Here is a 13,013-nt window from a genome sequence, read left to right on the forward strand (position 1 = left end):
CCCTCTCAGCCCCATAGCTGATGGTAAAAAAATGCTCATTGGCAGCAGATGGAGAGAATGACAAGGAGGAGAGACGTGGAAATCCCCTCTTTGACTGAGGAGGCTGAATGGTGACTACAGCTACTCTCTGTCTGCAACTGGTTCGGATAATGACAGAGGAAGGAGCCCTCCTATCTTGACTGTATAATCATAAACACCTCTTACCATGATTAGAGTGCCTTCCGATTGCTGTGTACTGTACGTTATCAATGCATTTGTCTATAATTTAGCTGATTAATAGACTTCCATCATGATAATGTATTATCGGAGTGCAAAATCTGTCCTCAGTTTTAGATCTATCTATTCCATACCATTTTGGAACTTTTTACTTCACTGAATAATAATCATCATTATCATCATTAACATCATCATCATCATCTGACCTGAAGAGCCCTAGGAAGAGGCAATACTTGGTCATATTTCAATGAGTCTTCTCTTAATATCCTTTCTTGTTATCACTGCTATGCTGACGACACACAGCATTAACTTTCCATTATATCAATAATGGTAGTAGATTAGCCAGTGTGAAGAATTGCATACTATAATTCCTATCAAGGAATAGATTGCATTTAATGTTCTGCAGCTAAATTCAGATAACTGAATTGATTACTGAAGTAAAACTTTTTGGCTCAGACCACCATGTCACTTACAAAAAGTGCACATCAGTGTAAAAAAATACAACTGATTAATTGCCCAGCAGCTGTTACCTTTGATTTAGTTGTATTTCAAATCCTTCTAATTCCACACCTAATTTTAAACCTACTGTACTGCGGTTCACTTCTAGGCCTATGGCTCAACTTCAACTTGTGCAGAACACTGCTCAAATTTGAGCAGCCACAAGTCCCTCAACGCCTCAGTTCTTGAATTCTTTTAAAGGTGATATACCATGAAATTTCACTTTTCCTATTTTAAAACCTTTTTTTGGGGTCCCACTAGCTGACTAGCACCTTCTATCCTCACAAAGTCCCATTTCTGACCGTTGTGTCTTTCTCTGGTTTTGAGAAGGCGAAGGTTAAAAGTATCCCACGGGTTCTCAAAACAGGCTATCCAGATTTGCTGCCGATTGTGACGTCATCTGCCGATTGTGACGTCATAAAAAAAAAAAAAAAAAAAAATCTTTTTTCATTTTTTATTTTTTTTCAAAAACATTTTGGGGGGGGTGGCGCAGTTCAGGCCAAAGGTGGTACTGCAGCTGAAATGCTCTGAGAGCCATTCAAAAATGAGAGAGGCTCTATTCAGAAGTGGTAATTTAGCCTCAAACCTTTTGAAAAACGTTTTTGGGACATAAACAATATGACATAAATACTTTTTAAATGCATGGTGTATCACCTTTAAAGCTGAGCGTGGTTTTGCTCACGGTTGCATCATTGAAATCTTAACCCCTTATATGCCAGGGGGTCACATCATGAGATTCTCAGACCTTCATTGGCTATCTCCTGGTCCAGCTTGGTGACAATTGGGATGGCTGGGTATTTGCCATCAGGCTTGTCAATACATACACTTTTGATCAATTTTATACAAAGGCTTTTTTATGTCCCGATTCTCTATCCGTGACACACCTCGATCGGCTTGTTGACATTCGGTACCCAACATTGCCCAGGATCTCTCTCTCTCTCTCGCTCTCTCTGATCGAGCTAAGGTCCGATGTCACATGCAACAGAAACCATTGCCATTTGAAAACACCAAATGTTCTTGACGACATCTGGGATCTCTATATCTGAGCATAATCTAGGCACCCAGATACACCCCCACACCCACGGACAGACAGACATTAATTTAAACATTTGAAATAGTGAAATCGCACAACGTGCACAATCTGCACAATCTGCACATAGGGCTTAAAGGAGTAGTTCACCCCCAACAAATGTTATTGAACTCAAGTCTCCATGGCGTGAGTAATCAATAGGGGGGAAAAAAAGTCATTTTGGGGGTGAACTACTCCTTTAAAGGTGATACACCATGAAATTTCACTTTTCCTATTTTAAAACCTTTTTTTCCCCCATTTCTGACCGTTGTGTCTTTCTCTGGTTTTGGGAAGGCGGAGGTTAAAAGCATCCCACGGGTTCTCAAAACAGGCTGTCCAGATTTGCTGCTGTCGCTGACGTCAGCGACGGCTGTTTTTGAAGATTTTTTTTTTCTTTTTTCTTTCAAAATATTTTTTCAAAAAGATTTTTTGGTGGGGGGGGGGGGGGGGGGGTGCAGTTCAGGCCAAAGGTGGTACTACAGCTGAAAATGCTCTGAGAGCCATTCAAAAATGAGAGAGGCTATCTATTCAGGAGTGGTAATTTAGCCTAAGACCTTTTGAAAAACGTTTTTGGGACATAAACAATATGACAAATACTTTTTAAATGCATGGTGTATCACCTTTAAGTGGTTAACCTGCACAAGCAAGCTGAGTCCTGCTCTCTTCCATCCTCTGTCCAAGTTAGTGTCACATGAGGCATTCCAAGGTGAAGTGCACCTTATGGATTATGGATACATTCACATTCATATGAATAAGAGCAGCTGTCAAAGTGTGTATGCATGCCCTAGTGTTATGTGCGTGCATGTGTGAGCGACCAACCAAGCGTGTCTGAGCATAATGTGTGTGAATCTATGTGTGTGAGCTTGTATTTGTACATGCAATGCTCACTGCCACTCCTCATTAAGGCCTGAACAAGGTGAGAAGCGTGCGGAAAATGGGTTCGGTCGAAGAATTGTTCACTCCATCACTCTCAATAGGCGTCACAGTCTGTCATCATGGCGAGACGCAGTGAATCTGGCTCCACATGAAGAAACACACCTTTACAGAGGTGCAAGGACATAATGGTATATTGTTCTCTATACCAAGGGTCTTCAACGGCAGGTCCTCAGAGTTACTACAGGGGGTCCTCCAAATCTTTGTGTGATAGAAACTTTTTTCTCCTTTTTAATATTAACCACTTGAATCCGTATTCTTGCGTCCATATTCTGAGAACTTTAGCCAAAAATAGCTGATCTACAAGCTCACATCGGCTATTTTCAGCACGTTTGGTGTAGAGGGTAAAAAGAGCAGACTATGTACGGAGTGAAATGTGTTCACGTGGTTAAATACGTATAGCCTATCTGAAAACACAAATTAACATGAATCCAAAATACACTGATGATTGTGCTGTCAAACAATAAAACCATATGGAATCTATGAAAAAGTTGTGGGGGTCCCGGTTTCATCTCTCTCTCAACTAGGGGTCCTTGACCTGAAAACGTTGAAGATCCCAGCTCTATTAAAATCCCAGATAGATAGAAAGAGAGATACAGTACAAAAAAGGTGTTGGCTATGTGTGTGTGTGTGTGTGTGCACACGCACTCTTGTGCACACCGGTGTGTCTGTGTGAGGGCTCCAAGGGAAGCTCTAACGACATGGATTAGATAATTACAGGAAGCTGATCTAGGCCTTTGGCAGCAGCGCTGCTGCATCCTTGGCTCTGTCTGTGCCACCTCGCCAGCGCAGAGATCTAACGCTACCAAAACAAACCTGTCTCCACCAACTGCAGATCTTAACAGCAGCAAAATAAACACGCTCCCTCTCCGCGCTCCGTGGAGATCTAATGCCAGTTAAAACAAACAAGAACCAGCCACCGAGTCCGTGGCGTTGCTGTGAATGAACTGCGCAAACAGGGCAAAACACGTCACGGCCTCTATCTGCGAGATCACGTCGCTCTAAAAATATACAGACGGCAGAAATAACAAATCATACAATTAACCCTCTGAATCACCAGAATCTTGGGTTAGCCTCCCTAATATTCTGAGTGCTACAAGACTGGAGAACGTGGCCCCCGGGGGTCCGCTGTTTGAACAATTGTAAAGGGGAGGAAAATTAAATAAAAAATGGTTTATCTTCCATTTAAATTCATACATTTATTTTACTAGCATAACCACTTACAACCTGAATAGTTGGGCATGTCATTAAAGGGGAAGACCACCCATTTTCAATATTGAATGTCATTAATTGACCTTAGAGGAGTTAAAAAAAAGTTACCCCCCACTATGTTGCCTAGAACTGGAGGATTGATTTGGGGGTTTGTACTGTAAAGTACACCGACATGACATCACACCGGTGTACTTTACAAACCCCCAAATCAATCCTCCAGTTCTAGGCAACACAGAAAGGGAGGGACTTTTATTATATTTTATTTCCACATGACTCCTCTAAGGTATATTATTGACATAGTTCAATATTGAAAATGGGTGGTCATCCCCTTTAAAGGAGCTATAGTCAACTTTTCTTTGTAGGGCCGACACTTTGTTTACATCCTAGTCTAACATAATACAAGAATGTAAACAAAGTGTCAGCCTGACAATGGCCAAAATTATTATTTTATCATTATTTTACGCTTTTGTGGTCATTTTGGAAAAGAAACACATATATGAAGCTATTTTTTCATAAAATATTTTTGAAACATTATTTTTATTTTAGCATCCGTTTTTCAAAAAAAAGTTGTCTATAGCTCCTTTAATCATTATTGTCAAACAATTGAACAAAATTTACATTTTCAATAAATAAATAAATTGATACATTAAACAAAAAAATCTTTCTGGGTAATTTTCCAATAGGGGTGCTGCAGCCTGAGTCTATGGCTATAGTGGGAATAGCAAGGTACAGTTTGGGAACCTCTGAGCTAAATGCTTGGCGTGGCATTAGAGGTTTTCCCCCCCGAGGAGACAGCTGTGGGGCAGGTGATGGTAGCCAGTGTTTTCCTCTCTCCCTCTGTGTTGTCTGGCTGGTTTTAAATTGGCAATGAAAGTGGAACAAATGGGGCAGACATTTGTAACACAGTGAGCCGTGCAGAACGCCCATGGTGTGAGCCATTATGGGGGTCCGCAGTAACACATACCAGATCCCCATTCCTTACTCTTACAAGGACACCCAGCCATGCGCTCCGGGGCCCACAGGTCTAAGCCGGGGCAGACCCAGGGGAAGTGCACCGCTCTGGGGCGTCCACTCCGAGTTCAGGTCCTTCACCCTCTGCACGGAGCTGCAGCGTGCTTCACATCAGAGGCACCAAGTACAGAGGACCAGCCTGTCAGCTTCAATCACACAGATGAAACTGCATGTGTGTGTGTGTGTGTGTGTGTGTGTGCGCGCGTGCGTGCGCGCGCGCGCGCGTGCGTGCGTGCGTGCGTGCGTGCGTGCGTGCGTGCGTGTGTGTGCGTGTGTATGTGTGTGTGCAGGGACGTGCAGAGAATAGAGAGGCAAGGGCTGACATTTTTAAAAGGGCCTTTTGGTTAAAAATTTCGAAAATAGCAGACCTCCAACGCATCGCAGCGCGACGCGTTGTGAGCTTGGAGGTCGGCTATTTTCAGTGCTTGATACCACACTGAACTAAGCATAATCAAGTGCATACTGGAGATGTGGCGTAGGAAAAAGCATGGATTTCTACACAGAGAGGACAATTCTTTCAACATGAGACGCTGCATTCAAGTTCAGGAGAGTTTTGCACAAGGCAATTCTCTTGAATGCTGCCTTCAGGTATATGGCATGGAAAGAGGGCATTTGCATTTCTTTCACCATAGTAAAAACTGCATTCATGGTCTGGAGAGCTGGAGAGGGCACTTTTTTTACAGAGGGATAAAAGGGCAGGGCCCCCTTTGATGTCTATGTTTGCAAGTGTGTGTGTGTGCGCGCGCGCGCGCGCGCGTGCGTATGAGTTTGCGTGCCCGAGCGCATGTGCATGTTTCTGTGTCCACAGACACGGCTATGATTTTTTGTGAAGCAAATACTTAAAGTTAAATGCATGTGAAACTCTTCTTGCAGCCCATTTATTGTAAAGTCAAATGGTATTATGTTAGCCTGACAGCGACTAACAGCTGATCTCAGGCATTAGTCTCACTGTTGTCTTTTGCTAATGCACTTCAGACTTTGGATGGGAAAGCTGAGACGCGCGTTCTGCCTCGGGGCAGAAATCAACCAATGTCTGATAAAGAGGACGGTTCCGTTTCCTGTCTGATGAAAGCACTTCCTCCTGGATACAGGGGCCATAGGTTACGTGGTGAAGATCAAATATCCCTTGCACTAATCACACCATCTTTCCCAGGAATCGTATCCCCACCTCTTTTCAAATCCCGGGCTTTTGGGGACATTTGCAGTGTCCTGGGTGCCTTCTTGCGAAGGCTAGCTCAAAGATTGGGAAATAATAGACATGTTGGAGGCGGCGAGGCTTCATTTAACTTGTTGACATGCTCCAAGGATAGCCAACCATAATTGTCGTAAAAAAGAAAAAAAACATGCAGCACAACTATGCAATGTATAAAACCCGTAACGAATCACCATAAACGCTCATTTTAATGGGTTTGTTCCACTGCTTTTGCATTGTTCACTCTATCCCTCACAGCCTCACACATAGCATCATTTCCTATGTAATTGTTTGGAATGTCTTCAATGTCAAATAAAAACCACAAACAAAAACAAATTTGTACAATGCCATAACACAGAGAAATCATGCAAGCTGTTGAATGGAGTCAGAGGGAGCTAGGTCGATGCAGAGGAGTAAATAAAAGTCAGATTTACAGCATGCTTTGTCGTACACACCGAAAATAGTAAACACAGTGTGTTGTGGTGAGCTTATAGATCTGCTATTATCCATGTGCGATGCCATCAGTGTTGATTTCGTAGACTAAAACTATGACGAAAAATGTGTGTCGACAGAGTTTTTTTCACTGACGAAAACGAAATAAAAACAAAATAAAAACTAAGCTGGAATGACTAAAACTAAGGCTAAATATATTGACAATTTCGTCAACAAAATAAAAACTAGACTAAAACGTTAGGGAGGGACTAGTGGAGGAGAAAGTAATTTTATGTTTGGTTGCTCTCAGGTGTTGCTTGCTGAAAATAGCCGATCTACAAGCTCACAGTGAGCTTGTAGATCGGCTATTTTCAGCATGCAACCAAGTGAAAAATCAGTCAGTACGATGCCATCAAGGCCTGCCAAAATACATTTTAGTTGACTAAATCAACTGTAGATTTAGTCAACTAAAATCTCATGATATTTAGTTGACTAAAATTAGACTAAAACTAAAACTTTTCAGGAGACTAAATTAAGACTAAAACTAAATGAGATTTTATTCAAAAGACTATGACTAAATCTAAATCAAAATGTGCTGTCACTGGATGCCATTGTAAAGCAGAGCATAATCTTGGCATAAGGAAGCCGGAGAGTGGCGAAGGACAGATAACCCTGTTGTTGCTTCCCTTGGCCCTCTGGGGAGGAGCTGGATCAGGAACACATGTTGCGCTGCGTCCTTGGGCCATGCATGGCCAGGGGCCAAGGACGTCATCCTAATCTCGTAAGACGGCGTCGCATCGTAAGCTTGTTTAGATTTGCAACACCATCGTACGACAGAGTATAAATTATACATTACACCGAAATGAGTTAAACATGCTTGAAGAGAAAGGGATTAAAGGAAGAGATCACATTTGCGAGACCGCGGTTTAGAGTCCGTAGGGTAAAACATAATTCTGAAGTGGAAGTAAATCCTGTGTAGAGAAATAAAGGAAGAGAGGCCCACGTGTTCTAAAGAAGAAATGATTTAAGAAAGGTGAATCAAGGTGAATAAACTTTTCAACAGGCGTTAAGGAATTAACGGGGGAGACAGAATTAATATCTGCTCTGTTACTGTAATATGTGGCCGCTGGCTAGGTTTTGTCTGCATTGTGTCTGTCAGGTGACTGTTTTATACAGTATCTTTCCGTGCAGTAAAACAATATCTCTCTCTTTTTACCTGTCTGTTCTAATTAGTGTGTTTATGTGCTTGCAGAGCTATGGCAGATGAACAGGACCTGGGTGTTCCAGGGAGCCAGGGCCTCTCTGCAGCCCCAGACCATGCTGCTGGACGAGGGCCATGAGAGACTGTACATAGGGGCCAAGAACTCCCTGTACTCACTGAGCCTGGAGCGGGTCAACACGCACCACAGAGAGGTAGGCTATAGCTATGACCTGTCTGTGTGAGGAGGAGCACACTGAACTCTACCCCTCCTGGGTCAATAGGTTACTCAAACAGATTGTGTGGGTGGGTGCTTGCTTGCGTGTGTTGCATATAGATAGAGAGAGAGAGAGAGAGAGAGAGAGAGAGAGAGAGAGAGAGAGTAAAGTGGTTAGATAGAGGTTACAGCAGGATGATAGAGGTGATTGATGGAGCATTACATTATAAAGAGGAGAGGCAGAGAGTAAGAGAGGTGTGTGTGTGTGTGTGTGTGTGTGTGTGTGTGTGTGTGTGTGTGTGTGTGTGTGTGTGTGTGTGTGTGTGTGTGTGTGTGTGTGTGCAGTGTGCACGTGTGTGTGTGCATGTGTAAGTGCGCACGTGTCTGTATTACAGATTGTGAAAAGGTATCTTCCAGATGTTTATGTGCATAACATGAAGCGATGCAAAGACAGCCATTATCATAGAATCATAGATACCTTTTTCCTCCCGTGAGGGAAATTCAGTATTTTCAGCCCAACCCTGCAGATTTACTGCCCACAAGGAGCGTGTGAGCAATTAGGGGTTAAGAGTCTTGCTCAGGGACACACATCGACATTGCTACACTGGCCTGGAATCGAACCTGGGACTCTGGTTCCCCAGGCAGGCTCCCTAACCATTATTCAGCTATGCCGCCCCCAAATCCCCTATTATCAACAGTGCAGTAACAATACAGTACAAAGAATTAGGAAAAACTACATTTGATTTAGAGTACCAATCACATACATGTATGCAACACTTGTTCTTGTTTTTATATTTGACTTCAAAGTCCAACAGTTTGTATAAATCTCAGGATAAACTGTGTTCTCTCCTCAGATCCACTGGGCCAGCACCGAGTCTCAAGTAGAGGAATGTCTGAACAAGGGCAGGGAGAAGGTAACACTCAGCTAATTTAGATCCAGACATAATTCAATAGGCTCTGTCACCGCTATGCTATCGATTAGCATACCTCACACTAGTTCTCATTAACCTTGGCTCAACCTATTGATGTAATGTTGTTATGGATGGTGCAGTAAAACCCTGACCGTTCTTCATTTCCTTAATTAAAATCTCTTTTCCTTGTTGTTTACCCGTTCCATTCCTCATTTCACCATCGGTTCATCCCATTTCATGCCAGAGTGTTGACCTATAAGTTTTATTATCATAAACAATAGTTGACTAAACAATGAATGAACAATGATTAATTATGCACCAATCAGGAAACTCATTAATTTGACAGTTTTTCCAAATTGAAAATCTGTCTTGAGAGATTAGTGATGCACAAGCAATAAAACACAGTAAAATCCTCATTGTTTATTTAACTCAAGAGTGTGTACAAATGGAACCAAATAGACGATTACATTTTTGTAAACTCTTCGGAGTTAAATTAACAGCGAGATAGGGATGGGACGATAAGCGATATTATCGTTTATCGTGATAAAAAAACACTGGCGATAATTGTATCGTGGAGATTTAATTTATCGTGATATCGTCCTCCGTCACGCACTGGGATCAATTCAGCTTTTATTTGCCGAGCTGCATATCCGGTACCATTGAAAACCCTCTATTGGTAAAACGTACTTATAATATTTGTACTTGATACAGTCTTTTTTCACTCTCTACCAAATCTCTTTGCGAAAAAATAGCCGATCTACAAGCTCACAACGCGTGGTGTTGCGACCCGTTGTGAGCTTGTAGATCAGCAATTTTTTTTGGCAAATGTTCCCCTCCAGAATAATGGATGTTGGGGATATTTTCATTATCGCGATAATATTGTAAATTGTATTGGTCACAATGATCGTGATATGACATTTTCATATGGTCCCATCCCTACACCGAGATACACTTTTGTCGTATCTCATACTCTCTCTCTCTCTGTCTCCATACAGCCAGAGTGTATCTCATACTCTCTCTCTCTCTCTGTCTCCATACAGCCAGAGTGTGCCAACTACATCAAGGTGCTGCAGCAGTACAACCACACCCACCTATTAGCCTGCGGGACAGGAGCCTTTAACCCCGTCTGCGGCCTGGTCAGGGTGGGACACACAGCACAGGTGAGACTGACTGACTGACACTTCCTATTTCAACTAAAGAAATGGAGCGCATGCTGTACACATCCTCTTCCAAAACATGAAAAAGGTTAAAAACCACACCTAAGAACATTTGAGAGTGAAACCCCTTGGTTGGTACTGTGAAAATCACACCTTAGTGTGAAGTGAGCGGTGCTATTTATGAGTTCATTAATCTTCATTAAGCGCCTTGCGAAGCTTGGCCAATGTGACCCTGGGCGTACAACAAACTTTGAGTGCTTTGTGCCAAGTAGGACAGATTTAGGCCACACTACACTTCAGAGCCCGGACAAAGCCAGATGTTGGAGCTTAGCTCCTTCCAGGTCAGGAGCACTGCTCAAAAAAGTACACAGCTTACAACACTCCGCTATTCAGCAGCGAAGTGTGATGTCACTTCCGTGAAATGGCGTGAAATGTCGCCCTCTACGGGGTTCATGCTGGTATTGTTTTGTATTCAAATCGCCATTGAGGAATTTGCGATCACCGCATATAAGAACTGTGTTAAAAATATAAACACACCATGTGCGCGGACATGCTCTCAGCGACAGTCTGTCCCAGACACGAGTGTCTCTCTGTAGTTTCCAACATTTAGGACAGCGTTGATTACATTTTCTCTGACAACAGGCTATATCAGATATGAATGAATATCATAAACTATGCAGAACCCCCCCGCTGACAGAAACGCGCACATGGTGTGTTTATTTTTTTAACACAGTCCTTATATGCGGCAATCGCAAATTTCCCAATGGCGATTTGAATACAAAACAATACCAGCATGAACCCCCTAGAGGGCGTCATTACGCACAAATGACGACATGGCTTCGTTTCTCTATACGGGGACCAATAACATATTCATAGCAATTACCGAAATAAAAGTTTACATACTATATATTAAGAAACAAAGGGGAATGTCCAAATTCAGACTTATGGTGCACAAGTTCTCAGAAACTTGCAAAATTAAAATAACATGGTGTTGTTCTCTACAGATTTCTAGGACTTTCTCAACAGTTTTCTTAGCAAAGTTTGCACTTTCCTGCACTGTTAGTCACCAGAGCACCTCAGGGAGTGCTGTCTCTCCTAGAGAGGAGGAAATGAGGAAAAGAGAAGGAGGTATAGGGAGAGGGGAGAAGTATAGAAGAAACAAGAGAAGAAGGAGAGTGTGGACAGAATAGGAGAGGGAGTGAAGAGAAAAAGACAAGAACGACCACAGATGGAAATGGAGAGGGAGAGAGTAAGACAGATGGAGTGTGGCAGAGAGACAATAAATGAACTGAAAGAGTAGAGTTTGCACCCTCGTGGGGAGTAGCACTGTAGCAGTATGTTTGTTTGTTTGGCTCTAGATAATCTGGACAGGAAAAAACAAACAGCCTGGCTCTCCCTGTACACCTCAGGCTGAATACAGAACAGAACAGAAGCAGAGGCACTCCAAAGACACTGTGTTGCCTCCATAGTGTGAGGTCAGGTGTGTGTGTGTGTGTGTGTGTGTGTGTGTGTGTGTGTGTGTGTGTGTGTGTGTGTGTGTGTGTGTGTGTGTGTGTGTGTGTGTGTGTGTGTGTGTGTGTGTGCGTGTGTGTGTGTGCGCGTGTGTGTGTGCGCGCGCACGTACGCATGTGTGGTGTGCGTGTGGCATTCCTTACCAAAGGTGCTTACGTACCAACGTCATAAGCATGCCAATATACAGCTTGGTTACAAATGTAAGCGGCTTGTCTTCATATTTGGAAGCCTCGGTATCGGTAATGTCCATAAATCGTTGTGAGAGGCCTGCAGATTGCAGGAATGCCAAAGCCAAGAGCTAAAGGCATTGGCTACATTCTGTTCAGTGTCAGTGATAATAAGCCCTTTTGCAAATCCCGCCCCATTCTGCCCTGTTACTATGATAGGACATTTGACCCTGGGCAGATTGTTTTTATAGTGGCAGTGAATGGGATTTTTTTTTTCCCTTCATAGCCTCATTACAGCTATATAAAGTACCAAAGGAAAAACATCTAGGTGATATTAATAAAAAGGGAAGACAAAGGTACAGTAGTTACATTGCAAAACAGGGGGTTTACCCGAAAATATATGTTTTAATTTGTTTAATCCCAGTGGGACAGAATCCTCTTTGCAGATTCTTTTATAGTGGTAGTGGATGGGATTTTTTTTTCCCTTCATAGCCTCATTACAGCTATATAAAGTACCACAAAAAACACATCTACGTGATATTAATAAAAAGGGAAGAAAAAGGTACAGTAATTACATAGCAAAACAGTAGTTTTTCCCCCGAAAATAAATGTTTTAATTAGTTTAATCCTCTGGATCAGAAAGAGAATAGACCGCGCATTGCATCCTGGGTAGGAAGAGGACAGAACTATAATCCTAACCTCACATAATAGGCTGGCTTTTCGTAATTCTGCCCATTTAAAATATATGTACCCAATCGTGACTCTTAGACCATTGATATGGTCCATGTGAACTAGTTTGTTGAAGCTTATTCATTATGATGAGCGAGATCACGGCCGAGATCGCGGCCGTACCGGGCGATCGCCGTGTCGCGCACTGCGGACAGTTTTGAAAGCCACATTTAACATTCTCCACTGCACAAACTCCACCCCCGATAGCAAAAAGTGAATGTTTTTTTCTGGTTGGCCAGTCAGGGAGTCTCAGGGACCAATCAGAAGGCTGACAAACGGTCTATTGGCAGTCGCCATATAAGGAGACGCTTCCTGTAGCCGTGATCTGCATCTTGAAATACTTGGAACGCAAAATAAAGATGTTGTGTGTGTGTGTGTGTGTGTGTGTGTGTGTGTGTGTGTGTGTGTGTGTGTGTGTGTGTGTGTGTGTGTGTGTGTGTGTGTGTGTGTGTGTGTGTGTGCGCGCGCGTGCGTCCGTGTTGCAAACATACATCTGTGCACGTGTGTGTGTGTGTGTGCGTGCGTGTGCTTACATGTATATATATATATAAGTGAGATT

At 42.8% G+C, this 13,013-nt stretch overlaps 1 protein-coding gene across 1 annotated transcript in view; it reads left to right on the top strand.

The window, feature by feature from the left end:
- Window positions 1-13,013, top strand: part of sema3e (sema domain, immunoglobulin domain (Ig), short basic domain, secreted, (semaphorin) 3E) — a gene marked incomplete at both ends in the record, with an annotated part of 49,984 nt that overhangs the window by 11,096 nt on the left and 25,875 nt on the right. Inside the window, 3 exons of the mRNA XM_080736882.1 lie at window positions 7,816-7,976; window positions 8,833-8,892; window positions 9,930-10,049. Coding sequence (XP_080593008.1) covers window positions 7,816-7,976; window positions 8,833-8,892; window positions 9,930-10,049 — 341 coding nt within the window. The remainder of the gene's footprint in view (window positions 1-7,815; window positions 7,977-8,832; window positions 8,893-9,929; window positions 10,050-13,013) is intronic.

Source organism: Nannobrachium achirus, assembly GCF_963921795.1.
Source record: "Nannobrachium achirus genome assembly, chromosome: 11".
Taxonomy (NCBI): Eukaryota; Metazoa; Chordata; class Actinopteri; order Myctophiformes; family Myctophidae; genus Nannobrachium; species Nannobrachium achirus.